General features: G+C 46.6%; 1 protein-coding gene across 2 annotated transcripts in view; it reads right to left on the bottom strand.

Moving 5' to 3' along the window:
* LOC140468522 (uncharacterized) overlaps window positions 1-25887 on the bottom strand; it is a 76363-nt gene that overhangs the window by 36350 nt on the left and 14126 nt on the right. The window contains exons 3-5 of one of the 2 annotated variants that reach the window (XM_072564607.1): window positions 15475-15506; window positions 11122-11679; window positions 4693-5025 (exon numbers count right to left, since the gene is read on the bottom strand). In XM_072564607.1, coding sequence (XP_072420708.1) covers window positions 4693-5025; window positions 11122-11679; window positions 15475-15506 — 923 coding nt within the window. The remainder of the gene's footprint in view (window positions 1-4692; window positions 5026-11121; window positions 11680-15474; window positions 15507-25887) is intronic. The other variant, XM_072564608.1, reaches the window with a different exon arrangement.

Here is a 25887-nt window from a genome sequence, read left to right as displayed (position 1 = left end):
GAACTGAATGCTAGACATCAGAGACAGATTCCAACATTACAAGTGACCCAAAAATATGACGACTTGAAGAGAAAAATACACTTTATAAAATTACAGTTTCATGGGATTAGGACAGCACTGGCTGGCCAGTATTCAATGCCCACCAATAATTGTGTCCCAGGTGGTGCGAGAAACATTGGTTTAACATCACTGTTAAACATGGGTTTGAGGACACTCACAGTGCTGTCAGGAGGGGACTTCCTGACTCTTGACCCAGTGACCATTTGATGTAGAGGCTGCAAGTTTGGAAGATATAGTCAAAGGAGCTTCAGAGGGGGAATTACTGTAGCGAAAATTGTCAATGGCACACAATGCAGCCACTACACAGTCCAAAGATGTGTAGGTTTGGTGAAGTGGTCATGTTAAATTGCATCAGTCAGAGGGAAATGGGTCTGGGTGGGTTACTCTTCGGAGGGTTGGTGTGGACTGGTTGGGCCGAAGGGCCTGTTTCCACACTGGAGGGAATCTAGTCGAGTCGAACTTTGTAAACTTTATTCACAGGATGTAGCTGTCACAGGTTGGCTGGCATTGATTGTCTATCCCCACTTACCCAGAGGGTAACTGCTCTCGTTCTGGAGTGTCTCTCTCTCTTTCACACACACGCAGACTGACAGATACACACACCCGTTACGTCAGGTAACGGTGGCAGTTTCCTTCCCCAAAAGGCATTAGTGATCCAGATTTTTCTTTTTCCCTGCCAATCAACAATGGTTTAATGGCCATCATTTGACTGTTGATTCCTGATTCTTTTACCAAAATCAAATTCCACCATCTGCCACCCATTAACTGGGTCTCTGGATTAATTGGACTGGAATACTGTCACTACACCATTGCCTTCCCTGTGCCATCTTTCATCATTTCACGAGAGTTTGTGCTCTGAAGACATCCAGCATCCACCACCAACACCCCAACATGTAATTGAGAAAAAGGAGGCTCCTGGTTTGTCTTCAAACGTGGCTCACTGGTCCAACAGACAATGGTGATTATACTTCACAACTCGGGGGGGGGGGGGGGGGGCCCATTTACAAAGGTTAAAAGTCTCCAAGACATGGCTGGTTTGATCAACTAGCCCAAACCCCCAACCCTGGGGGAATATTCAGTCTGTTGGCAAGTGGTTTCCCTCAACTTTGTGATCGACCTGCTACGAGTTGCAGATGTGGGGTCATAAAGCCTTTTATCCAGTCTTGGCTTTGTACGGATTTATTATCCTCAGTCTCAGGGCTGTACGGACCACAATTATTATTTTGGACTGCGGACCAAAATGTGAAAAGGATAGTCTTAAACCAAGGGCTGTGGAAGCTGAAATTTGAAAAAAAGATCAAGCTACTGGAATTCACTCAGAACTGTATTTTCACAATTGATTTGCTCAGGTAGTAGGGGTGGACAATATCTAAGAACCAATGGATGAACATGAGTGCAAAGCAAACATTGTCCAGCCACAGACTGGTGACTGGTTTGTGCAATTGGGGAGGCGAGGGATGTCACAGCATGACAACACAAACCGAAGTCTCCAGACAGGAACAGGGAAAGTCTCTCCCTCTCTATGCAGCGAAGTGACAAAAACCTTGAAGACACGGAGGGAGGCAAGAAGCAGATAACGATACACCAATTAGCTCAACATGTATTGCTGGAAAAGGTTTGGAGTCAATTAAGTAAAGAACAACATTTGGAAAACCATAACTCAATCAAGTGTATTCAGTTGTGAAAAGAAAATCAGTCAATCTAACTTAGTAGACATGTTGGAGGAGATCTCAAACAGAGGGAAGAGAGAGAAACCAGTAGATTTATTTGGACTTGCAGAAGGTATTTAACAAGGTATTTCACATAAGGTTAAGTCATAAGATAAGAACCCACTGTTCGAGGTAGTATTATGGCGCGGATAGATAAATTGGCTAATGGGCAGGGAACATGTGGTGGCAAGGGCTCTTTATCAGGTCAGCGATCTGTAACCAGCATTCTGTTTCCACAGGGATCAGTGCTGGGACTAAGTGCTTATAGTATATATTAATGACTTGGAGGGAGGAAACAAATGTACTCCACCCACATTGGCAAACAACACAAAATTAGGTGGCGAGGTATTCTACAAGAGAGATGCAAAGAATTTCCAGAGCTCTTGACAGGTTGAGTGAGGTACAAGCTCTCTGAGAGCAGCTCTTGCCAGTTAATTACGCTGGTTTCTCCACTTGAGCAAAGTTGAAGAATTGATTTTTTTAAAAATGCGATGCGGCTCTTGTGGTACTGTCCCTTCTTCTCGGCCAGAAAGTCAGAATTCAACTCTCACCCTCACCAGTATTGTGTGTCAGAACATGTCTAAACAGGGCCAGTTGAAAATTCTTATAAATACAGGGACTTCTCAGTGATTGTTCAGTGTGAAGCTGAGAGTTAGGTGAGGAGTGGAACTGCAAATTAATAATAAAAAAACACAATTAGTGGAATAAAGTTGGCACTTGAGGTGAAGTGTCATGAGCACAGCACTTGGGAGATCCAGGATACCACAGCAATCCACGATGACCACATCAGTACTGTATCCACAAGAAATGACTCAAGAAGCTTCAGTTCAGAGATTTTCATAGGGAGGCAGAGCTGCACACAGTATGTTACATCAGGAAGGGGACGAGTCACCCGGTCACTGCATTCCAGAAGGACGTTAACACCATTTTCGGTTAGCATCGTCTCATCTGGTCCCTGATCAAGGTCATGAGGGTGTGACAGTAGAGGGACCAACAGATTAGGTCTCAGCCCTAGCAGCTGTTCAGCAGCTTGCCTGATGAGTGAGGGGGATTGGAATGCGGCGCAGCAGACTGACCGTGGCACCGTGGTACAGGAAACAATTTAAGTGGGTTGGATGAAGAGAAACGTGGTGACGGGAGACAGAGGTGATCGACACCAATCAAAACGCGCGAATCCATAAAGCTCGACTGCCCGCCAATTCCAAGGTTCATGAATATCTACTCATGGCTGGAGTGGGACTTGTATTGGGAGAGCAAGCATCCAATCATAATGATCCAAGCAGGTACCAAAGACAAATGAAAACGTTGCAGCTTAGGCAGCCTGGCAGTGAATTAACAATATTGACAAGCAAAATGAAAAGTAATCATCTCCCTGAGGTAGATGGCGATAAAGCAATGCAGTGTGACTGAACCAGTATGTGTAAGTCACAAACTAATGTTCCAGGGCCAATCCATGACAGTCATCAATCGAATTACAATTTTTCAGATTCATTTTCACGTGATGAGGGCTTTGGTGGCGAGGCCAAGATTTATTGCCCATTCCTAATTGCCCCAGAGCGCAGTTAAGAGATGCCACTGGGACTCCAAGGTGGGATTGGACTCTGACTTCTCACACGTGCTCTTGGCCCGCCGTCATCCTCAGCCCATTGCTGTGGGTCTGGAGTCACATATAGGCTAGACCAGACCAGGCAAGGGTGGCAGTTCCCTTCCCTAAAGGGCATGATTGAGCCAGATGGGTCTTTCTGACGATGGACAGTGGATTCGTAGTCATCATTAGAATTTTAACACCAGATTGTTTTAAAAGGTGAATTAAAATTCCACCATTGGCCATGGCACGATTTGAACACGGATCCCCAGAAAGTTACCTAGGTTTCTGGATCAACAATCCAGTGATAACACCACTAAGCCATTGCCTCCTCGTTAATTGATAAATCTGGAAATAGAAAGGTAGAACCAGTAATGGTAACGATGAAACCATCAGTGTACAAACTCATGAGTCACTAATGATCTCTGAAGAATCTGCTATCCATACCTGTCTAGCCACGCGACTCCAGAATCACAGCAATTCTAAACTGCTGAGATTCACAGATTTCTCCATATCCAAAACAACTGCCTGGACAGCGCAAGATAATGGTGAAGATCAGCCATGATCATATTGCACGGCAGAGTGGGCCCAAAAGGCTGAACTCCTCTTTTCCTATTTACAATGAAGCAAATGTCTGCTATTCTGCACTCCTCCATGTGAGGGCCCCCACGCTCTGGTCTATTACATACATAAGTCACACAGCACAGAAAGAGACTCTTTAGTCCAACTGATCCATGCCTTCCAGGTTTTCCAAATTACACCAGTCCCATTTGCCTGCGTTGGCCCATAACCCTTGAAACCTTTCCTATTCACACATCTGCCCAGATGTCTTTCAAATGTTGTTATTGTACCCGCCTCTACCACTCCCTTTAGCGGCTCAAGCGATGTACACACTAACCTCTGTGAAAACATTGCCCTTTCAGGTCCTTTTTAAATCGTTCCCCTCTCACCTCAAAATCTACGCCCTCTAGTTTTGAACTCCCCTACCCTTGGTAAGGTAGCTTGGCTATTCATCCTTTCCAGGGCCCTCAAGATTTCATAAACCTCAATAAAAGGTCATCCCTCAACCTCCTATGCTCCGCTGAAAGAAGTCTCAGCCTCGCCATTTAACTGAAACCTAACAGTCCCGGCAACACCCTTGCCATTTGTTTCTGCACAACCTCTCCAATTTAATAATATCCTTCCAATAGCAGGGTGACCCAGAATTGGACACAGGATTCCAAAGGTGGTCTCACCAACATCCCACACACCGTATCACAGACACACCAACTCCATCAGTCGGAGCACCGAGTTCAGAAGGCAAGCATGCCAAATGCTAACTTTTCTAGCTGCACTCACCCGCCAGGGAAATACTCTCATCCTTCTGGTCAGAGTCTGGCACCGACTCGCAAATTAGCTGCATTGTCTCGGTCTCTGCGGCCGGCTGTGTATCAGCAGGATGTTCTCTGGACAGCTCCGGACTGTTGACCACGTGCGTGTGAATTTCTGGAACAGCGTACGCAGACGGTGACGCCTTCTCCCAGTACTGAGACTCCCACTGGGGCTCCAAGGTGGGATCAGACTCTGGCTCCTCACACGTGCTCTTGGCCCGCCATCGTCCTCGGCCCAATTTAGTCTTCATCAAAACCACAGGGGCCGTCTTCAGCACTGGAAGCTCTGGCACAGGTTCTACTGCAATGAGTGAGAGAACGAGACAGGTGGTCAGAGAATAGGAGACGGCAGAGGGTGAGAAGACAAAAAAAACAGTAACAGGGAGATGGAGGGAGAACATGGGGGAAACTGAGAGGAAGAGACAGCAGAGAAAGTGGAAGAAAGTGAGAGGGAAAGAATTTGAGAAGAGAAAGATGGAAAATGACAAACCAGAAGAGGGGGTGATCAAAAACACCAAAGTGAGAGAGAGGGAGAGCACAAGGGGCGGGTGCCGGGAGGGTGGCGCAACAGGGCAGGGGGGGCATGCGGGAGGGAGCGAGACAGAAGAGGGGGGCGCGCAGGACGGAGGAAGAGAGGGGAAGAGAGGGAAAGAGGGGGCACGCCATAGAGGGGGGGGGGGGGCGAGCAAGAGAGGGAGCGTGAGAGGGGGGAGGCGCGAGCCGGAGAGTGGAGGCACAAGCGATGAGGCGAGCCAGAGAGGGGGGTATGCGCAGGGGGAGTGAGCCAGAGAGGGAGCGTGCGCACGAAGTGGTGGGGGGGGGGGGGGGGTCATGGTGCGCCAGAGAGAGGGGGTGCGTGGCGGCGGGGGGGGGGAAGCACCAGAGAGGGGAGAGGGGGAGCATGAGGGGGCGGGCGAGTGAGGGGGGTGAGCCAGAGAGGGGTGCACTTGGGGGGGGGGGGGGGGGGCGCGCACGAGGGGTTGGGGGTGTGGCGTGCCAGACAGGGGGGCATGCCAAAGGGAGAGGGCATTCCAGAGAGAGAGGGCGCGTGAGGGATTGCGGGTGCGAAAGACGGGGTGGGAGCAAGAGAAAGTGGGAGGGCACACGAGAGCTGGACTTTGGCAAACCAAGACTGTGAAGACGTTGGAAAGACAGCAGTCAAACGGGGGCATGGAGGGAGATCGAATGATGAGCAACAGGAGGAAGACAGCGGAATCTGCTTCACTGAGAGCACGATGATGAGTGAGAACGTGATAGTGGAGTGGGGGAAGGGGAAGAGAAAGAGAGCAGACAGAGAACGACAAGCGAAAAAATAACTTGACTGGGCCTCGCGATGCCTTTCACAACTAAAGAAGATCTGTAATGTCGGAAACATGCTCAACAAGTTTCCACAAATACCAACCCGTTAATGGTCTGATACTCTTTTTTCAAATCATAATCCAGGGAGATATATTGCCTCAGATACTGGGGATAATGATGCTTTTCTTTGAATTAGTGGCAAGTTATCTTATATCCAGCCCAACTGGCAGACCAGGACTCAGCTTACTGACTCAAATGCAGTGCATTTCTTAAGTGTCAAAACTCATTTTTATGCTCAAGGTCTGGAGTTGGGATTTGACCACGAAACCACATACTCAGGAGGTGAGTGCACTGACAACTGAGCCATGGCTGATCCATCCGGAGGGAAGGGGAGAGAGAAGGTAGATCGATGGGTAAATTATGCAGGAATGTGGGAAGCGCAGGAGCGCACAACAGTCAGAAACGGAAGGTATCGCAAGGGGAGGAAAGATTGCTAGCCAGGGAGTGGGAGAGGGAAATAGAATGGAGTATTTGACATTGTGAATGAGCAAGAGAATGCCAGAGAGTCCACGGGGAACCACAGAGAACCAGAGTGCAGACAGAGTCAAGGCAAAAGGTGAGATAGGGCAAAATAAATGGGTAGTTCTTCAGGGTTGGATCACTTTGCAGCGAGACTTGGCTGTTTACTGAGCTATAAGTTTTGATAAATATTACATCAGCTGTGAAGTGCAGGCACTTGCACTGAACTGCTGACAATGCTGCAATATCTGCCCCAGTACTGCTGTTACCAGCTTCTAAAGTCCTCAGTGAACACGGCAGCAGTCCTGTGTGCCCTGCATGCAGAACAGCAGTTCACCATGCGTCACAGAAGGTAAACCAACAGAAATTGTACCATCCTCTGGCCATAGCACCAAGTGCTGGCAGACCGAGTTTCTTTTAAGAGAAAGATGTCCATTGTCTCTCGCGTTTTGTTCTTGGCCCTCTGCACCAGTTCAGGTGGTGATACAGGTGTACAATCCTTTATCCGAAATTCCAAAATCTTTTTCGTGGAGCGCGAGTGTCATTTTGGTGTGTGAACAGGTGACCCAACTCCACACCCACTCGAAGCACATCAGTCATCTGTGACGTGGCAGTGTGGCCCAACACCGACAGGCATCAACTACGTCTCAGCACTTGCACTACTCACACTTGCATCTGCTGTTAGCTAATAGTTTTTAATTTCAGTTCCGAATTCCAAAAAGGCCCCAAGGACCCTGTAGTAGGGAGCTAAGCAAGATATGAGCAAACATTCAGAAATAGATGGTGCCGGCCATTCACCCTCTAGACTGTAACGTAAAATCTGCATTCTCGCCTCTCCCTTACAACCCGCCATCCCGTTGCTAATTGAAGTATGTCTACCACTGTCTTAAATATATTCGCCACCTCTTCAGGAAAGCAGCTCCAAAGACTCAAGACTTTCAACAACATTGCCCATTTAAACAGAAACAAGGCAATATCTGATTTTTAAACAGTGACTCCTCCCTCCAGATCTTCCCAGAAGAGGAAGCATCCATCTACATTGTCAAGAACACATGATTTTGTAGAATTATAGGATAGAATCCCACAACTGCAGCAGCAGGTCATTCGGCCCATTGAGACCACACTGACCCTCCGAACAGCATCCCACCCAGACCCAGACCCACTCCCCTACCCTTTCCCTCTAACTCTCCATTCCCATGGTTAATCCACCTAGCCTATGCACCCCTAGACACGATGGGCAATTTCGCAAGGCCAGTTCACTTCACCTGCACATTTTTGGACTGTGGGAGGAAGCCAGAGTACATGGAGGAAACCCACATAGACAGGGAGAACATGTAAACTCCACCGAGATACTCACCCAAGGCTGCAAGTTTTGGATACTTCCATCAAGTCACTTCCAATTTTTCCCTAATAAGACAATTCCAGGTATTGGTTTGGCAACCCTGCTCTGAACTGTACATTCACGTTTACATTATTCCTTAATTAAAGGGACTGAAGCTGCACATAGTATTCAGGTTGTGGTCTCAGCAGTGCCCTGTTTCACAAGGAATATCATTCCCACTTCTGCATTCAATTCTACTGGTTTTCCTAATTACTTACTGTACCTGCACACTAATCATTTGTAATTTGTATAGGAGAACATCCAGATTCCTTTGCATCTTAGGGCTCTGATCTCTCTCACCATTTATATGTTTTTTTATTCTTTTTGCCAACTGGACTATCACATTTTCCCACATTACACTCCATTTGCCACAGCTTTGCCCACTCATCTAACACATGTAAAACATTTTAGAGACTTATGCACTCTGCACAACTTACTTTCCAATCTATGTTTGTCTCATCAGCATTGGACAATCACACCTTCTGCCCCTCATTTTAAATCACTGATACAAATTGTGAGTGCTTGAGATCCAAGAACACATCCCTGTGACACACATTATATCGTGCCATTTTGTGCTAGCCAGGCTGCATTCCATGGTAATATCCTCCCCACTAACACTGTTTTTTTTTAAAACCACAATAACCACTGAACATAGAACAGTACAGCACAGGAACATACATTTTGGCCCACCAGGTCTGTGACAACCATGATGGCATTCCAAACTAATCTCAGCTGCCTGCACATGGTCCATATCCATCTATTCCCTGCCAGTTCATGCTGACCAGATATCTTTAGATTCTCTACGATGCGGAAATAGGCCCTTCGGCCCAACCAGTCCACCCAGACCCATTTCCGTCTGACTAATGCACCTAACACTACGGGCAATTTACCATGGCCAATTCACCTGCACATCTTTGGACTGTGGGAGCACCTGGAGGTAACACACACAGACACAGGGAGAATGTGCAAATGCCACACAGTCGCCCGAGGCTGGAATTGAACCTGGGACCTTGGTGCTGTGAGGCAGCAGTGCTAACTACTGAACCACCCCTTAAATTAATCTCGTCCCATTCGTCAGCATTTGGCCCATACCCTCTAAACCCTTGGTACTCATATACCTATCCAGATGCCTTTTATGTGTTGTAATTGTACCAGCCTCCACCACTTCCTCTGGAAGCTCATTCCATACTGTACCACCCTCTGTGTGAAAAAATTCCCTCCGATGTCCCTTTTAAATTTTCCCTTCTCACCCTAACCTACGCCCTCCAGATCTGGACTCCCTCACCCCAGGGAAAAGATCTTGTCTATTTACCTTATCCATGTCCCTCATGGCTTTATAAATCTACACAAGCACCATTCACCCAGCTTCCTCCTTTCGAGAGTAAATCCCTCTGAATTCCTCAATTCAACCCACCCCTAACAGGCTCAAAACCATTTGCTGCATGACAAAGTTTTCACACGTCCACTGCACCATTTGCCAATGACCTTAAAGTCAGTGCCCCCTGATCTTCCATTCTTCCACTCACAGGAATAGTTTTTCCCTTTCTACTCTGTCCAGACCACTAATGATTTCGAAGGCCTCTGTCAAACCTCTTCTTAGCCATTTATTCTTGAAGAAGAACAGTCCTAACTCCTCCGATCAATGTGTGAGACCGAAGTTCTTCACGTCTGAAATAGTTCTTGTGAATGCCTTCGGCACCCTCCCTAAAGCCCAGCCAAGAACTGGATGCAGTACTGCAAACAAAATCAAACTGTTGTTTTACATTGGTTGAGCATAAATTCCTTGCTTTTGGACTGCAGTCAGTAGCAACTGTCTGAACACTTTCAACGATTTATGCATATATAAGCTGCATCCCCCATTAGAACCTTGACATTGCATCTTGTTTCTTGCAAAATGAATGGCTTTGCAATTCCACGTATTGAACTTAAGCTGACGTTTTTCTTCTTATGCAATCAAGCTATCTCCATCCTCCCAAATTTAGACCAGAAGACATGAGCAGAAGTAGACCATTCAGCCCATTGATTCTGCTCTGCTGTTCAGTGAGATCATGGCTGACCTGAAAACCCTCAACTCCACTTTCTTGCCTTATTCCCTTTACTGCGAGTGGTGAAAGTGTGAGAGTTCGATGACTATCGCCGCTCACTAACATTCAATAGGTAAGGTTATCAGGACTGAACAATTCTGCTATGTATTTTATTTGAAGGAAGTGGCTAACCCGACTTTGAAAATGAATTGACATCGTATTAGGAGATTCCCAAAATTCAAGTGACTAATCTTGCTCATTCACAAAAGCCAAAATAGCCGCCCGAGTAATGTGTCCCCCTCAGAATCATTCACAAAGAAAAATAGTTAAAATTTAATTAATAAATTGGACATGGAAATGAGACAACTCAAAGTTTCTGAAGAGGATGAAGGCAGGCTGTAAGGACACCCAAATCAAAAACTGTTGGAAAAACTCAGCAGATCTGGAAGCATCTGTGGAGGGAAAGCAGAGTTAACGTTTTGGGTCCAGTGATCACTCTTCAGAAATTCTGGCTAACTGACAGAAGGCAGGTAAAGGGGTCATTGTCCATGGTGAAGCAACTGATTATGGATTGTTGTGCTGAACCAGGCTTCATGAAGAACAACCCCGCAGTGCTGTAACAGCAAAATACAGGGACCCCCTTCCCAGAACCTGTCCTGCTCAGACCAGATGTGGGAGAAACCTCAAATTATTGCATTGCAAAAGCCATTGCAGCTTGAAGTTTTTAAAAATCTTCTCCCTGGCAGGAGAAATCTTCGAGTAAGTCAGGCCTGCAACCATAACAGATCTCACACGTCTGTCTTTAAATGTAGCTCTGATCTGTACTTACTCTGAAGCTTGGTAAGTGTACTTTGAGTTAATAAATTATCACTTCTCCCTTAGCAACTGCATTCGGTAGCTATGCAGTAAACTAACCTTTGATCTTGTGTAAGACAAAAGCTTTGCTGTTGACAATTTTAAAACTGGACTCCTCAAAAGAACTAAAACGGGAGCTAAACAGGGCCAGAGTACCAGCCGTTTGAAACAAAAAAGCAAGGTGGTGGTGGGAAAGGGATTCCAAACTCTCGAATAAATTGTGATTCGGTCTGCGCTGGGGTCAGTGGGTTTGGGATGGGGGGGGGGGGGGGGGGAGGCGGGAGTGATGGCGATGGGGACAACTGAGCGGGAAACGTACTTGGATCAAGTCCATCATCGGGCAGCTCTTCGTCCGAGCACTCGTCCTTGCACGGGATCACCTTCCAGCCAGGCCGGGCTCCCCTGCCGCCCGGCCCCTGCTCCTCCAGCTCGCACTCCACGATCCGCAGGGAGGCGACGGAGTGGGACGGGTGGCCCTCGTTGCTCTCTCCTCCCGCCTCCTCAGAGTCCGAGCCGCGCGCCGACTCCAGTTCCGGGTTTGGCCCACTGCCTCCCTCCTCCTCCTGGTTATCGGGTGTGGTGGCGGCGGTCGTGGCCAACGTGGGGGATCCCCCAGCCTCGGCGTTTCGCCGCCGGTGCCTTCGCTGCTGCCCTCTCCGTCTCAAGTGGTGCCCCGCCGCTCGCCAGCGGTAGGTATGGCCAGCCTGGCAGGCCCAGACGGCCACGGCAGGAGTGGCGCCGCCGCCGGCCGGCAGGTACCTCAGGCCGGGCGGGTGGGGACAGCCCCGGCAGTGGCTGTGCGCCCAGCCCACCAGCTCCCCCAGGGCCTCGCCGCAGGTATGCAGGTCCAGCCAGCACGCGGGGCCCTCGCCGTTTTCTGCGGAGGAGAACAAGAACTCGAGGTCACCGTGCCGGCACTCTTGGAGGGTGGGGTGGTGGGGGCAGAGCACAACCCCACACATACTGGCCCTCTCTCTCTCTCTCTCTACCCCCCTCCCTCCCCACCACCACCACCAGGCAATGCCTGCTTCCTGAAGTGGGCAGCATCCTGCGTTACACCATCAATCCTGGTAAGGCCGCCTCCGGTCGGCACAGGTGAAACTCAACGTCCAGAGCCTCGACCAACGGGCTCCACGAGAACCCAGGCAAAAACCCAACAAAGGGACCTACCAACGTCCCTCCCTCCCCCCCCCCGCTGCCGTGTAAAGAATACACCGAGTCCTCAAACCCTTTGACATGCGCTCTTTCTGTTCATACGCAAAACTCAGGGATTCTCTCAGCAAATCTCTCTAACTTTATTTGGGACACATCTTAAGACCACATGCTTTAACTGGACTTACTGCTTGGGCCCCGATCTGGGTGGGTCTGTCAGTTTTCATTTTGTCTGATTATAACGCTCCCGTCAGGCCTCACAACAGGACCGGAGCCCCCCCCCGGGGTGGGGCCTCGCGGCAGGACTCGAGCCCCCGACATTACGGCAGCTCTGGGTTTCCCTTTACGACATGACGGGAGCCCTTAGTGGGGCTACACGACATTCCCGGAGCTCTCAGTGGGGATTTGTGACAAGGCTGGAAATGAGGTGCTTTCGACATTACGGGGCCTCTCAGTGGTGCTGCAGCAATTGCCGCTCCAGCAACACACATACACACACCTTCCCTATCCAATGGCTGGATCCTTTGGCAGCCAAGCACCCGTTCACTACCCGGAAAACCTGACCTGACCCAAGGGCTCCTGCTGTGCACATTATACCCACACTCGCTGTGGGCCCCTGTTGTTGCTATCCCGCCCCGAATACCCCACACATTCTCCCTCCTGCCCCACTTTGTTTCCACACTATTCTGCTGTGTACCCCACGTCAGGCGGGTTTCCTGACCCAGGACTCTTCCCCTGTGACTGTTGCTCCAGCTATACACACTTCAGTTCCTGGGAACCGTGCTTTACCATGAGAGCTCCAGCCCCCGAACGGATTCACCTGGCAGTGATGAGCAGATTTTCCCAGCTCTGGGAAACTTGCTTCAAGTTGCTTACTCGATTTTCCCAGCTCTGCCCAGCTACAGACTACAATTAAGGGTAGAAGCAACGCTGGGCTGACCCAGGGCACACGAGTCCAGGATGTCAGCCCACTGACCCTTTCCAGTGGTGGGAAGACTCTGGGATTGCCCTCAAGCTTCAGGATTGATGGTATTGCACCAACTCACACGTTGGCAGCGAGCGGATACCCAGAGACCCACTCCCTCTGTCCCTCCCGAGGAACGAAAGTGAATCGGGGAGCTCTGCCAAGCTCATGTCACAGAACTGCCACGCTCCTTGATTCTGGAACCCGGCTCAGGCTTGAGAGTGCAGAGAATGGACACAGAAGCAATATTTCTATATTTCCCATGTTGAGGACAGAGATGGAAGACATGGGGAACTGTCAGAAGGCTGGTAAAATGAATTACAACACATGACAGAGAATGGGGGGGCAGTGCTGTGTTACAAAATACCAAGCACCAATTTAAACAAAAAGGGCTGGGCACGAGGGATCATTTCCAAACGTTCCAGCGCAACTTTAAATAAAGCAAGGTGAATAAGATGCTCAGGTATTTACTCTGGAAGCACAATTGGGACTGAACCGGGTTCCATTCCCCAGCACTACCATCCATCACCTCTAAAGGACAACTGAAGCTGTATTGAAGTGTGCGCAGGTTGGGTGCAGACACCAAATTCCTGATCTGGGTCCACGTTGAGGAGCCCTGAGCCTCCCCCCCGCCCCCCACAAAATCCTGAGCTCGAGACCCACGCACACTTTGAGCCAGATTCAAGCTGTCCTTGAACGAGCACAATGACCAACGACTGCAAAACACAAGACGGAACACAACAACCAACCAGTGCCCGCAGGATGGCACTCGCTCTCAGAGTGGGTGTGCCAGCCGGCGGTGACAATGTCAACAGCGGGATGAGGTGAACGAGCGATGGATGGGGGTTGGAAGACGAGCTCTCCGGGCCTCAACACCAGAGCCAACCGATAGCAGCCATAAAGGACAAAATATTCCCCACCACTGACATCCTCCACCCGCCCCCACCCACACCCCCCACAGCAAAACACTGGTAGCAAGAGGCTGGGGCCACACAGGTCTCATGGCAATTGCCTGACACTACCCTCCCCGCAGAAATTCACTCTCCCACTATGCCGGTCAGTCATCTCACGTCTGCAACTCTCATCAACCCATCACTATGTTCCCAAAGGTCAAACGCATTTAGGCCCTAAGGATTTGGAGTTGAACAAGCAGAAGAAATTGAGAGCTGAGAGGTGAAAATGGTTTAAGAGCAGCACTGGCTTTCAGGTGTATAGGCTGCTCAGTGCTTGGGCTGGTGCCACGAAAGACATGTCAATTGAGCCCCGAATGCTGTCCCTCCATTCTGGCCCTGTGTATTTTTCTCTTGAATATTCATCCAAGTCCCTCTAGAAAAGAGACTCCAGTCTGCTTCGTGTAGCCTTTAAAGTGCGCAATTCAACTCACTAATTGGATTGTTAACTTAAACAGCCATCTCCCTATCTATTATTCTAGTCAATGGCTTTCCATCTGCATCCACTCTCCTGCTGGTGGAAATGGCTTCTCGCTATTGACTCATTGAGAGCCCCCCAACATTGACAATGTCCAGAATCAAAGGCAAAGAACTCAGCTTCTCCAGTCTCTCCCAACAACTGAAACACACCCCTTCACCCCAATTCTGGTTCCGTTCTTTGAATTCTTTTGCCAGGGTTTTGATGTCTCTCAAGTCCCAGGTCAAGAAGGATGATGGGAGATCTATCCAATTACTCATATCGGCTTAGGGCAGCTTCCTTCTCCTTGCGCTCCACGTCCAAGACTCTGCTCATCTTACCCGCACAGCTTCTTCAACTCTACGTCCTTTGATGGAAATTGGGTTCCAATTGGCGACGCTGCTAGTTCTGAAATGTTCGAGAAGACGAACGCGAGCCACCATCGGGAACGCAGTGACCCGCCCAGGTCATTTCAGAAGCCAGGCAACAGTCAACCATGGGTCTGGAGTCTCATGCAGGCAAGATCAGGGAAGGAAAGATGCCTCAGTGTTAGCTGCCCAAATTTTATTTTTAAATGATAAGGGCTTTCTTACCACGAGCTGCCACAGCAGTGACCCTGGGGCCTGTGGACTGTGCAATTCAGCAGCTTTGCCCTGGCACTACCATGTATCTGCTCAGCCTGCCTTTCACCTTTAATGATTAGTCTATGAGAGCCCTCAGAGTTCTCTGTCCCTCCCTCCCCCACCACCGTCTTTTACATTTTACTGTTTAGGTTAAACTGCCTTATCTTCTTGCACATTCCAAGTCACATTGTGCACACTCACACTGGCAGTGCTGGCCGACGCAGTCTCGGAGCTCAAATGATGGAACAATTCCACACAAATCCAACAGATCAGTGCAACTTACTGGAGCACCATCCAACACATCCCTCTCTCCACAGCAGTTTGGGGGCTTTATGTAGCTCTACCAGGTTCAGCACGACAAGCCAAATTAAATGCCCAATTGGACCTGCTCCTCTAACATAACATTAAGATGACAAGGGGTTGCAGCCTGGGAGCTCTGCAAACAATGTATCGACTGACACCAACATCCCGTGATCGCAGGAGCTGGCGGGTAAGGGGTAATGAATGGAACATGAAATCCGCTTACCTCTGTGAGCAGTACCAAATCGCTGCAGATCTCTGTAACAAGAACAAAGAACAAAGGAGTGACAGCTGGTGGGGCAACCATCAGGCATCATTCACAACAAAAGGAGAAAAAGAAACATGGCAGGATGTTGGAAACCCGAAATGAACAACAAAATGCTGGAAATAATCAGATCAGGCAGGGCATCTGTGGCAGGATTACAGAGGAGAAGAGAAAGTAACATGGAAACAGACAGAGGGAGAGAGAGAGAGAGAGAAAAAGAGAGAGAAAAAAAAGGGGAGAGAGAGAGAGAGAAAGGGGAGGGAGAAGGAGAGAGGAGGGAGAGGGAAGAAGGAGAAAGCAGAGAGAGAAGGAAAGAACGAAAAGAAAGAAAAAGGTCGGGAGGGGGAAGAGAAGAGAGAAAGAGAAAAAGAAAGAGAGAGAGAGAGAGAGAGATGGACAAAGAGAGAAAGAAAGAGAAACACAGAGTTCACGTTTCCAGTCAATAGCCTAACAAGTTCTGATGAAAGGTTACTAACCTGAAACGTTAACTTGGTTTCTCTCTCCATTGGAGCTGCCAGACCTGCTGACTATTTCCAGCATTTTCTGTGACAATAAATAACTTGCATTTACATAGCGCCCTTTGACATTTTTTTTTAAAAAAAACGCCTCAAGGCGCTTAACAACGCAAAGTTTTGCTAAAAACATTTCGACATTGAGCCACAGCAGCAAAAATGAATTCAGGCAAAAGAAAAGCTTCAAAGCAATAAGTGTTAAGACACACAACGAGAAGATAAAGGGATTCTGTTCATTGTTTTACCACCCGTCGTCATTTGACACCCCCACAATCTGTCTGTCTTGCTTTTCCCATTCCCACAGCTCTGCATTTATTCTCTCTTGGATATATCTAACTGCACTTGAGACTTGACATTGAATTTGCTGCCACCACTTATCCACAAAGCCCATTTCAAATCACAACACCTTGAGTGACAAAGACAACTCTTCCTCCCCCCCCATAATTCTGTCACTGAGCTTCAATCACTGATGGAACAAGTCGCTTTTATCTGCTTTTTTTTCAAAATACATGCTCCATCATTTTGAGCACGTTGAAGAGATTTCACAATTTTCTGTGTTCTCTCAGGGAATTTTAAAAGTTGGGAGCACAAGTGGCAGTAGTAGAAGTTAACTCTACAAGTCCTAAAAAAAATGCTGCCTTCTAATAAGATTACCACTGAACTGCAAATTTGGATCCACCTGATCCCTTTACCATCTTAAGTTTAAAAATCTATAAACTGGGAAGCTCTTTCTACCACCTCTGCATCAGGAGACTATTGCTCAAGTCCCTCCTGCTCCAGAGTTGTTTTATAACATCTCTCATGAAGCTGATGGGAAATATATGTTTAAAAACCTCGATAAATGCCAGAGAAGTGAGCCCTAAGAGTTTTTCGTGGTGAAGAATTCCAATGATTCAGCAACTTTTAAGTGGTGCAGTTCCTATTAATCTTTGAGACCATGAGAACTGCAGAGTCAGAGCGGATTATCAGTGGAGCTGGAAAAAGCACAGCAGAGAAGGCGAATTGATGTTTCAGGTCAGAACCTGTCAACTCCCATTCTCCTCTAATGCTGCTTCACTTGCTGTGGTTTTCCCAGCTCCACTCGACTCATCTTTGCCCTATCAGGCACACCCTGTTTCCCATATTTCTCACTGCAGCCCAAGGAACACACCCCTCAGCATCTATGTTGTGAAAACTCTCTCTGCTTCGCTGGGATCAACCAGTGCATTCTCACCTCTCAGAGCTGCAACGTCTCACCGCTCGCACTACTGAAGTGAAGCCCTCTGCACGCTTTGAGGCAGAATCAATGACTTGCAAGGGTTTAGTGTCATCCTTGATTTGCTGTGAGGTAAGGACGATCCTACTGGATGCCCCCCCCCCCATACTTGGCTTGCTGCCCTTAAATACGCATGCAGAGACATCACTGGTCCTGGAGCCATCTTAGGAGTCCTATCTTTAAACTTGTATGGCTGCTTGCCATTTTGCCTGGCACAGGGTATCACTTCATGGTTCTCAAAATTAAAATTTCATCAGACTGCTCCATCTTTGCTCTCTCCTGGACATCCTTCCCACCCGTTTGATGCATTCGGAAGCTTGAAGATATTTGCAAACTCATATTCTGTCTTGCACACCCACAACCAGGTTGTCGGTGTACAGCAAACTTTGTTTTAACTGGCACCTTAACAATCAGCATTCTTGATAAACTGCCAACTTGATAAACAGGCAAAAGTTATATACCTCAAATACCACAACCTACCACGATGCCCAAGTATTTGTGTTGTAAGTAAATTATGACAGTGATGTGTGTATCCCCTGCATTACATTTATAAAACTTACTGTGTGTTTTTACATGTATTTTATGTATTGTGTTGGTGTTTTCACACAATTTGTTTTGAGGGATGTTGGCATTTTGAAGGTTTATTGCGGTTATGCGTACCTCTTGATTATCCAGAGAATTTAATCAACAAGCATTCCTGGTTCCTCAAGTGCTGGTTAACCAAAAGTCTGCCAAACCTCTGAGAATCTGCTGGGAGATACCACTTCACTTCCGTCTGAAAAGCAACCACCAAGACTAAAACAAAACAAAGAACTGTGGATGTTGGGCACTTCATCAGATTGGTCGATGGACCCAAATGTGTAACTCTGCTTTCTTACCACAGAGCTGCCAGACCTGCTGAGTTTCCTCCACAATTTCAGTTTTTTAGTTTCAACCATCCATTTTTTTGTCCATTTGAATCCATGGATTCCCAGCTCCTCGAATTATGTGAGCTTATAGTTTGCCAACAAATTGGAGAAGTGGCACTTTTTAAAGGACACAGATGTCACTTCAGTCACCCTACCCTTATCAACGCTTTATTTTAGTGTGCTTCTCTGTCCAATGAGACCCTTCACCACATGCTCTAGGTTCTCAACACTTGGCTCTGCAAACAGGACCAATCCCTGGTTTTGTGCATGGATCACAATAACATAACTTGGCCAAATGGCGGGCTGCTGATTCAACCACAAATTGAATTTAGATTTCACCTTTATTCGACTGCAACGTCACAGGAATATGCACCATCAAAAATAAAATGCAAAAATTAAAGATTGGCCTGTTTTGAGGATGAGGAGAAAGACTACTTAAGGAGGTGTCCCTATAAACAGTGGATACAATGATAATTACCATTCAAGATCGCAGAGGCTGATACAGTTCCTGAGGATTGGAGGGATTCGAATGCAGCCCCACAATTTATGAAGAAGGTAAACAGGGAATTATCGACTGGTTAGCCTGACATCAGCACTACAGTAAATGTTTTTGAGCAGCAGCTAAAACATATCTCCAAAGTGATTCAGGCTATGGGAAGAAAGCAGAAATGGTGCATAGAGTCAATGATCAGCATTGAATGGCAGAATAGGTCTGAAGGGACAAATGACCTACTTCAGCTTCTATTTTCTGTTCCTGTCGGAGGGTGGGTTATTACAGAATATATTAGCATGAGTTTAGGACCCGAGCAGTTCAAAGTTCAATCAAGGATGATGGGTTATAAAAATCAGGGACAAACACGAGGTTCGAACCATGGGGCTCAACATGTGAGAGGCAAGTGGACTGCACGAGTTAAAGAGTGCAGCTCACCACCACCTTAAGGGCAACTCGGGATGGTCAATAAATGCTGGCCCAGACAGTGACACCCACATTCCCTAAAACAATTTTAAAAGAATCCAGGGACAGATTTGAAAACAAAGACAAGAACTTTTAAAGTCAAGGTGCGGCTGGAGTCAGAACCAATGTAGTTAAGTGACCACAGGGTGGCTGGGTTGTGTTGCCAGGTAGGGTAAAGGCAATGGATTTTGCCAAGCTCAAGTACACAGACCTAAACTTACCGATCCATTTTCTCTCCATCCAGCCAAAATATTGAGCTCCCAGACCAGACAAACAAGTGCTCCCTTTGATCTCCTTTGTACAATGGTTATTTAAGGAACACTAGCACTTTTGTTATACCATGCAGGATCCCATTACTATCTGGAGGCAGAACCTTTGGTTCTCCTTTAAAGGAACAGTGCTCCTATTGTCAGTTGACTGGATGGAGATTGCTGCTTCCTGACACTGTTTTTTGGGTTTCCTTTAACAAGCTGTCTGTTGTTTATTCCAAGTCCTGCAGCTCACTATTGCATTTAAAGACACAATCATCTTCTTCACAGTGGTTCAGCCCCAGCTCCTTAGTTTGGGAGCTCTCCTGGAAACATACTGCAAAAGGGACCACTCAGTCCATCGGGCATGTGCTAGCTTCTTGAAAGAGCTACCCAACAACACCTGCTCCCCTTCTGCTCACATCTAATTCAATTTACAGGATGCTAAATACCTACAAGTTAAAGGAAAGTAAAACAGATTTCCTGAAAGCACAGTGGTCATGTCCCTATCTATGTCTGAGCTTTTGTCCCACTAACGACAGAGTTGTGCCATAACACAGCCTTTTCCTATGATTATAATGAGTGAACCAAATTAGATGAAGGTGAACACTTTTGACTGAAGCTGCTTTTCTTTTAGCCTTATTTTTACTGCAGTGCTAGACTCCATCGTTTATTTGTAAAGCCTGCTTTTTCATTGAGGTATTTTTTAAAAATTATTTATCACCATTCAAGACTGGATGTACAAGGAATGTAGAACTTTGATTTGATCCATTCTTGGGAAAATCACTTAGCTGCCTATCTTGCCACACAGGGTAAAGAGCATGTGACAGTTTTGTCTTACATCTTGACCAGGACGATGCCTCATGTTTACAGGTGCCTGGTCCAGTTGCTGACATGCTCTCCTGCACTTTTGGTTGATGCAGGGTTGATCCATGAGCTTGGTGATACTGCTCAAGTGGGATTACATACTAAGCCATGAGGTGACAGACTGTGGTTAAATAAAATTCTACTGACCGCCCATAGTACCTCATGATGCAGCACCTCAAATTGTTAGCATGAAACATACATACATTTAAGAGTTTGGAACCAGTGGCATGCGCCTTTTGCCCAAATGTGAAGGGGTTTCAAAATTAGCTCATCATGCTTTCTGGTGCCGTACTCTTTTCTTTTTGTCAAATTCAAAAATTGAGACACCCTGGAGTGCAACAAGGTTTTGGTTTTGTTGGGAGTTTTCACAGTCGAAAAAAAATAAAATGAAGTGCTTTCGGTTTTCAGTTAAAGCATCAGTTTTGTTTGGCTGAGGTTAAACTCTCAGATCCCAAAGCCGTTTGGTTTCAATTTCCAGACATTTTGGTGGGCATTCGATGTGAAAAACAGTTTCGTATGAAGAAACAATGGTTCAGAAATGTTTAGAAATAGGCTGTCTCAGTGTAAGGAGTTCAATTTGAAAAATCTAAACAAGATGTGTTTAGTTCTTGATGTTTGATTCCCTCTCCCTGTTACTGATGCAGTCTACCAGCTGTGTCCTTTGGGACTCCTTCAATTTGGTCAACAGCGCTGCTGAACCACTTTTAGTGACTGACATTGGAGGTTCTTTCCCTTGGTGTTCATTCTGTGGGCTTGCCTCCCCACCCAACCTACCCAACACGGCGCTTCCTTGAAGTAAGGTTGAACACAGAGAAGCACCATTTTTAGCATGAGAATTCATTGGCCCCAGAGTCAATGTGGATGATTCCCAGGGCACGCAGAGCATTCACCGCTGTGCCACCACCACTGCACTGATCACGCCTAGGGACGGTGATGGTGTTGCTTGGGACTTGGTAAGATATAACTCTGTGGGAATGACTGTGTCGGGCACTTGCTTGACCCGCCTGTGGGTCTGCAACTGCAATTTTGGTGGAAGTCCCCACATGTCAGCAAGGATGACCTTGCAGAGGCAACAGGACAACAAGCACCACAGTAGTTTTGTTTGGCAGACTTTGTTGATGCTGGGAAGTCCATCTGGTTTCACTCCTTTAATCACCCTTGCAGCACTTAGACACAATTGAGTGGCCTGTTCGACCATTTCAAAGTCAATTAAATTGCTATAAATCAGGAATCATACGTTGGCTGGACCAGATAAAGACAGCAGACTTCCTTCCCTCATGGAAATATATATGGCAATGCACGTGACTCTTAGTTCAAGGATAATTGGGGATGGGCAACACAGCAGCAATACGCATATCCCAAAGAAAGAATAATAAAAGAGAACCCTGGAAAGAACTCCACTACTGTGATAACAGAATAACACAAAAATGTACAACACATGAAAAAATCAACAAGGTTCCTTATACTGCTTCAGCACAACTTGCTAACATGGCATAAATCTTTATCATTCCCCATGGTGAACAAACAGATAGTTAGTGTCTCTAGGCATAGCATCATTTATTGCCCATTCCACATTGCTCCAAACAAGGAGGGGGTGAGCTGCAGCCACCTCGAACAGGAATCAACCCACAATGCAGGGAAGGAGGGAGCTCCAGGACTTTGATGCAGCACAATTCAAATAACAGTCTTAAAAGGAATAAAGGGGTTTAAAATGTGAGTGCAAGAGCTCCAGGTCAATGGGAAATGAGATTTTATCTCTCCACCCTTCAGAGTCTCTGCCTGTATTCCTGGTGAAGGGCTTTTGCCCGAAACGTCGATTTTACTACTCCTCGGATGCTGCCTGAACTGCTGTGCTTTTCCAGCGCCACTCTCATCTAGACAATGGGAAATGAAGATGATCAGGAATGCAATAGAGGCCAGAAGTCAAGGCATGGCACAAACAGTTCACAGGACTGGAGAAGATTACAAACAGGGGTTTGAATATAAGGAAGAGTAGTTTAGAAACAAAATTGCATCCAATAAATATTGCTGAACGAAGAAACAAGAATTAGGGAACAGGAGGCAAAGATTTGATTAGGCTCGAGATTGGCCTGAAAAACTATCAAGGGTGAACTGACAAGTGGCAAATAACATTGTGTTACCCAGGTACCGAGCAATGACCATCTCCATCAAATCACTGACCCCTTACATTAAATGGCACTTTTTAAAAAATGAATTCACCAGATGAGATAATCAATGGGTTCGACAGTGTTTATTATCCATTCCTTAATGCCCAGTGGGTTACGAGTCAGCCAAATCGCTGTGGGTCTGGAGTATATATTGGCCAGACGAGGTGAGGATGACAGCTTTCTTCCCTAAAGGATGTTAGTGAACCAGATGATTTCTTTTCCCAACAAATGACACTTGTTTCATGGTCATCACTGGTCTCTTAAAGACAAGATTCTTATTGAATTCAAACTTCACCACCTGCCATGGGGTGAGATTTGAACCCTGGTCACCAGAACAATACCTGTGTCTCTAGGTTAACAGTCTAATATTAATTATTACAAGGCCATTGCCTCACCATCATTTAATCCCTCAAACCACATCCCAGGGATTGACCAGAAACAAAACTAAATTCATTATATAACTACTGGAGCTACAAGAGCAAGTCACAAACTAGAAATCTTGCAAAAAGAACCTTATCTCTGCCCCCATCTACAAGGCGCAAGAACAGCAATCTGGTGGAATATGCCCCAATTTCCTTTATGAGTGCAGCTCCAACAACACAAGAAGCTTGACACCATCCAGGACAAAGCAGCTCACTTGAATGACACAGACAATCACTCCCTCCACCAGTGACACTCAATAGCAGTAATGGGTGCCATCTCCAAGTTGCATGGCAGGAATTGAGAGGTTTCTGAAACAACCTCCAAACCCACAACCACCACCACCACCATCATCTAGGAGGACATTGAAATATTCCAGATTGCCCTTCCTACGGGCCCTCCAAACCTACAACTGAACAGCAGCACTTAAAAGAGTCATCTCAACGTGCCTTCACCAGTGCAGTTAGGGATGGGTAATAAACACTGGCACAGCCAGCAAAGACATCATCCCATGAATGATAACAAAGTCAGATGAAAGGTGATAAGAACCATAAACATTTGTCAAAAACATCACGCAAAAGTGAGGAGCTCCATGCTTACGCATTCAAAAGTAAAGTGCTTTGGGACCTCCAGAGGTCAGGAAAATGCTTTAAGAGTCATACAGACGCTTTGGTCCAACTCGTCCCTGCCAATCAGGTTTCCCAGACTAAACTAGTCCAAATTGCCTGGGCCTGGCTCACATCCCTATGTGCATACCTGCCCAAATGTCTTCAATTTTTTTTAAAAACTATACCTGCATCAAACATTTGCTCTGGCAGTTCACCTCACACATGAACCATCCTGGTCCCTTCAAAAGCCCCCTTAAACCTTTCTCCTCTCACCTTAAAATTTTGACCTCTGGTCTTGAACTCCCCTACCATAGGTAAACAACCATTGCTGTTCACCTTACCTATGCACTTCATGACTTTGCAGACCTTTATAAGGTCATCCCTCAACCTTGTTGCTCCAGTAAAAAGAACTCCCAGCCTATCTAGCCTCTCCTCAGAGCTCAAACCCTCCAGTCCCTGTAATATCCTTTTCTGCACCGTGTAATCAACTACAAGGGCAAGCAGAACCTGTGCGCAGTACTCCAAAAGTGGCCTAACCAACATCCTGTCCAATCACAACATGACATCCCAAGTCCTATACTTAATGGTCTGAGCAGTGAAAGCAAGCACACCAAGTGCATTTCTTTACTACCCTGTCTACCTGTGGAGGAACGTTCAAGGAACTCAATGCCGAGGGGTTGAGGTGCCTTTGTTCAACAACTCTGTTCATGGCCCGAGCATCAACTGTGTAAGTCCTACCTTCATTCACCATACCAAAATGCAACATCTCGCATTTACCTTAACTCAACTTAATCTCAATTAAAATCAGTGGGCCAATCCTGGACCCATTGGTCCAATTGATCAAGATCCCTTTGTAGTCTGAGATAACCTTCTTCACCAATTTTGGTGTCATCCACAAACTGGTAATTAAGCCTCCGGCATTCTCATTCAAACAGTTTATATAAATGACAAACAATAGCGGACCCAGTACCAATCCCTGCAGAATACATCTGGTTACAGAACCCCCAGTCCAAAAAATAACCTTCCACTGCAACCTTTTGACTCGTATCATCAAGTTAATTTTGAATACAATTGGCAAACTCTCCCCGAATTCAGTGCGATGTAACTTTGCTCACCAGTCTACCATGCGAAATGTTGCCAATGGTTTTACCTTGCTAAAGTTCAAACAGACAAGGTCTACCACTTTGCCCTCACCTATCTTACTGGTCACATTCTCAAAAAATTCAATCAAGTTTGTGAGACACGATTTCTCAAGCACAAAGCCATGCTCAATATCCTTAATTAGTCCTTGCCTCTCCAAATACACATGAGTCCTGTCTCTCAGAATCCCCTCCAAAAACTTACCCACCACTGACTTCAGACTCACCAGTTTACAGTTCCCAGGCTTTTGCTTTTTAACAGGAGATAAATTAGCTACTGAAGAACAGCCACATATTTCTGAAAGTCAAGAAGTGATTGATTCTTCGAATAGAGGAATATATTGAAAAAAAAACTACAATGAATGTGTGCACACAGCTACTGAAAAACAGAAATCGCAGTCATGATTACTGGTCATTACCTAAAGGATGATGGCATCACTGACAGAAATATAGAAATGTTGAAGAATGAAGGAAGAGTATGCCATTCATCCCAGCTCCTTCATTCAGTATAATCAGATGGATCCACTGTCCCAATGCTGTACTACTATTTTCACCTCACATTTTGATTTTATCATGTCTGACTCCTGGAAGAGGAGTGCACAGCTGTAACATTTGATCACACAATCAGGGTACGTGGTCTTCTAAGAAGGGGAGGCCAAACTTCAGGTTTGATATAAAGTTCCCTCTACAAGGTCTATCAAACACAGATATTGTGTGGGGTTGACTCCAAGTGTATCTAAGCCTACAAACACAAAAAAAACCCACAGGTGCAGGAAAAGGTCATAAGGCCACTCAAGGTCCTCCATCCTTCAATAGAGGCTCCCAAGCGCTAAGGATGTCACCTGGACAGGGGACGAAACGTTTGCAACACAAATTCCCAGCTCGGCGAAAAGAACCACAACGAGCACCCGAGCTACAAATCTTCTCCCAAACTTTGAACACCTATGGGCGAGAGACGCTAAGACAAGCCAGGAAATGGGAATCCTGTGCCAACCACCTAAGCGCCACATACAAACAACTCCGGTTCCTGCATGAATGCCGAAAGAATCGAATCCTTCCATCATGTGTCAGATACAAACCACCAGTCAACAACCCATAAGCCAGGGAAACAGCCAGACAGAACGGACTCAGGATGACCCAAGTAATGATTACAGATACTCACAACAGACTACACAAATACAGACAAGAAATTGCGCGCCAAAAATCGGACCATAGAACAGGCCGTCACCATAGGACAGAACAGGACCACACACTGCAAAAAAAAAGCATTAAAAGAAAAAATGGCCAAACTAAC

The sequence above is a fragment of the Chiloscyllium punctatum genome, chromosome 47, assembly GCF_047496795.1.
Source record: "Chiloscyllium punctatum isolate Juve2018m chromosome 47, sChiPun1.3, whole genome shotgun sequence".
Classification (NCBI taxonomy): Eukaryota; Metazoa; Chordata; class Chondrichthyes; order Orectolobiformes; family Hemiscylliidae; genus Chiloscyllium; species Chiloscyllium punctatum.
The sequence above is the reverse complement of the archived record's forward strand: the minus strand, read 5'-3'. Positions and strand labels throughout refer to the sequence as shown.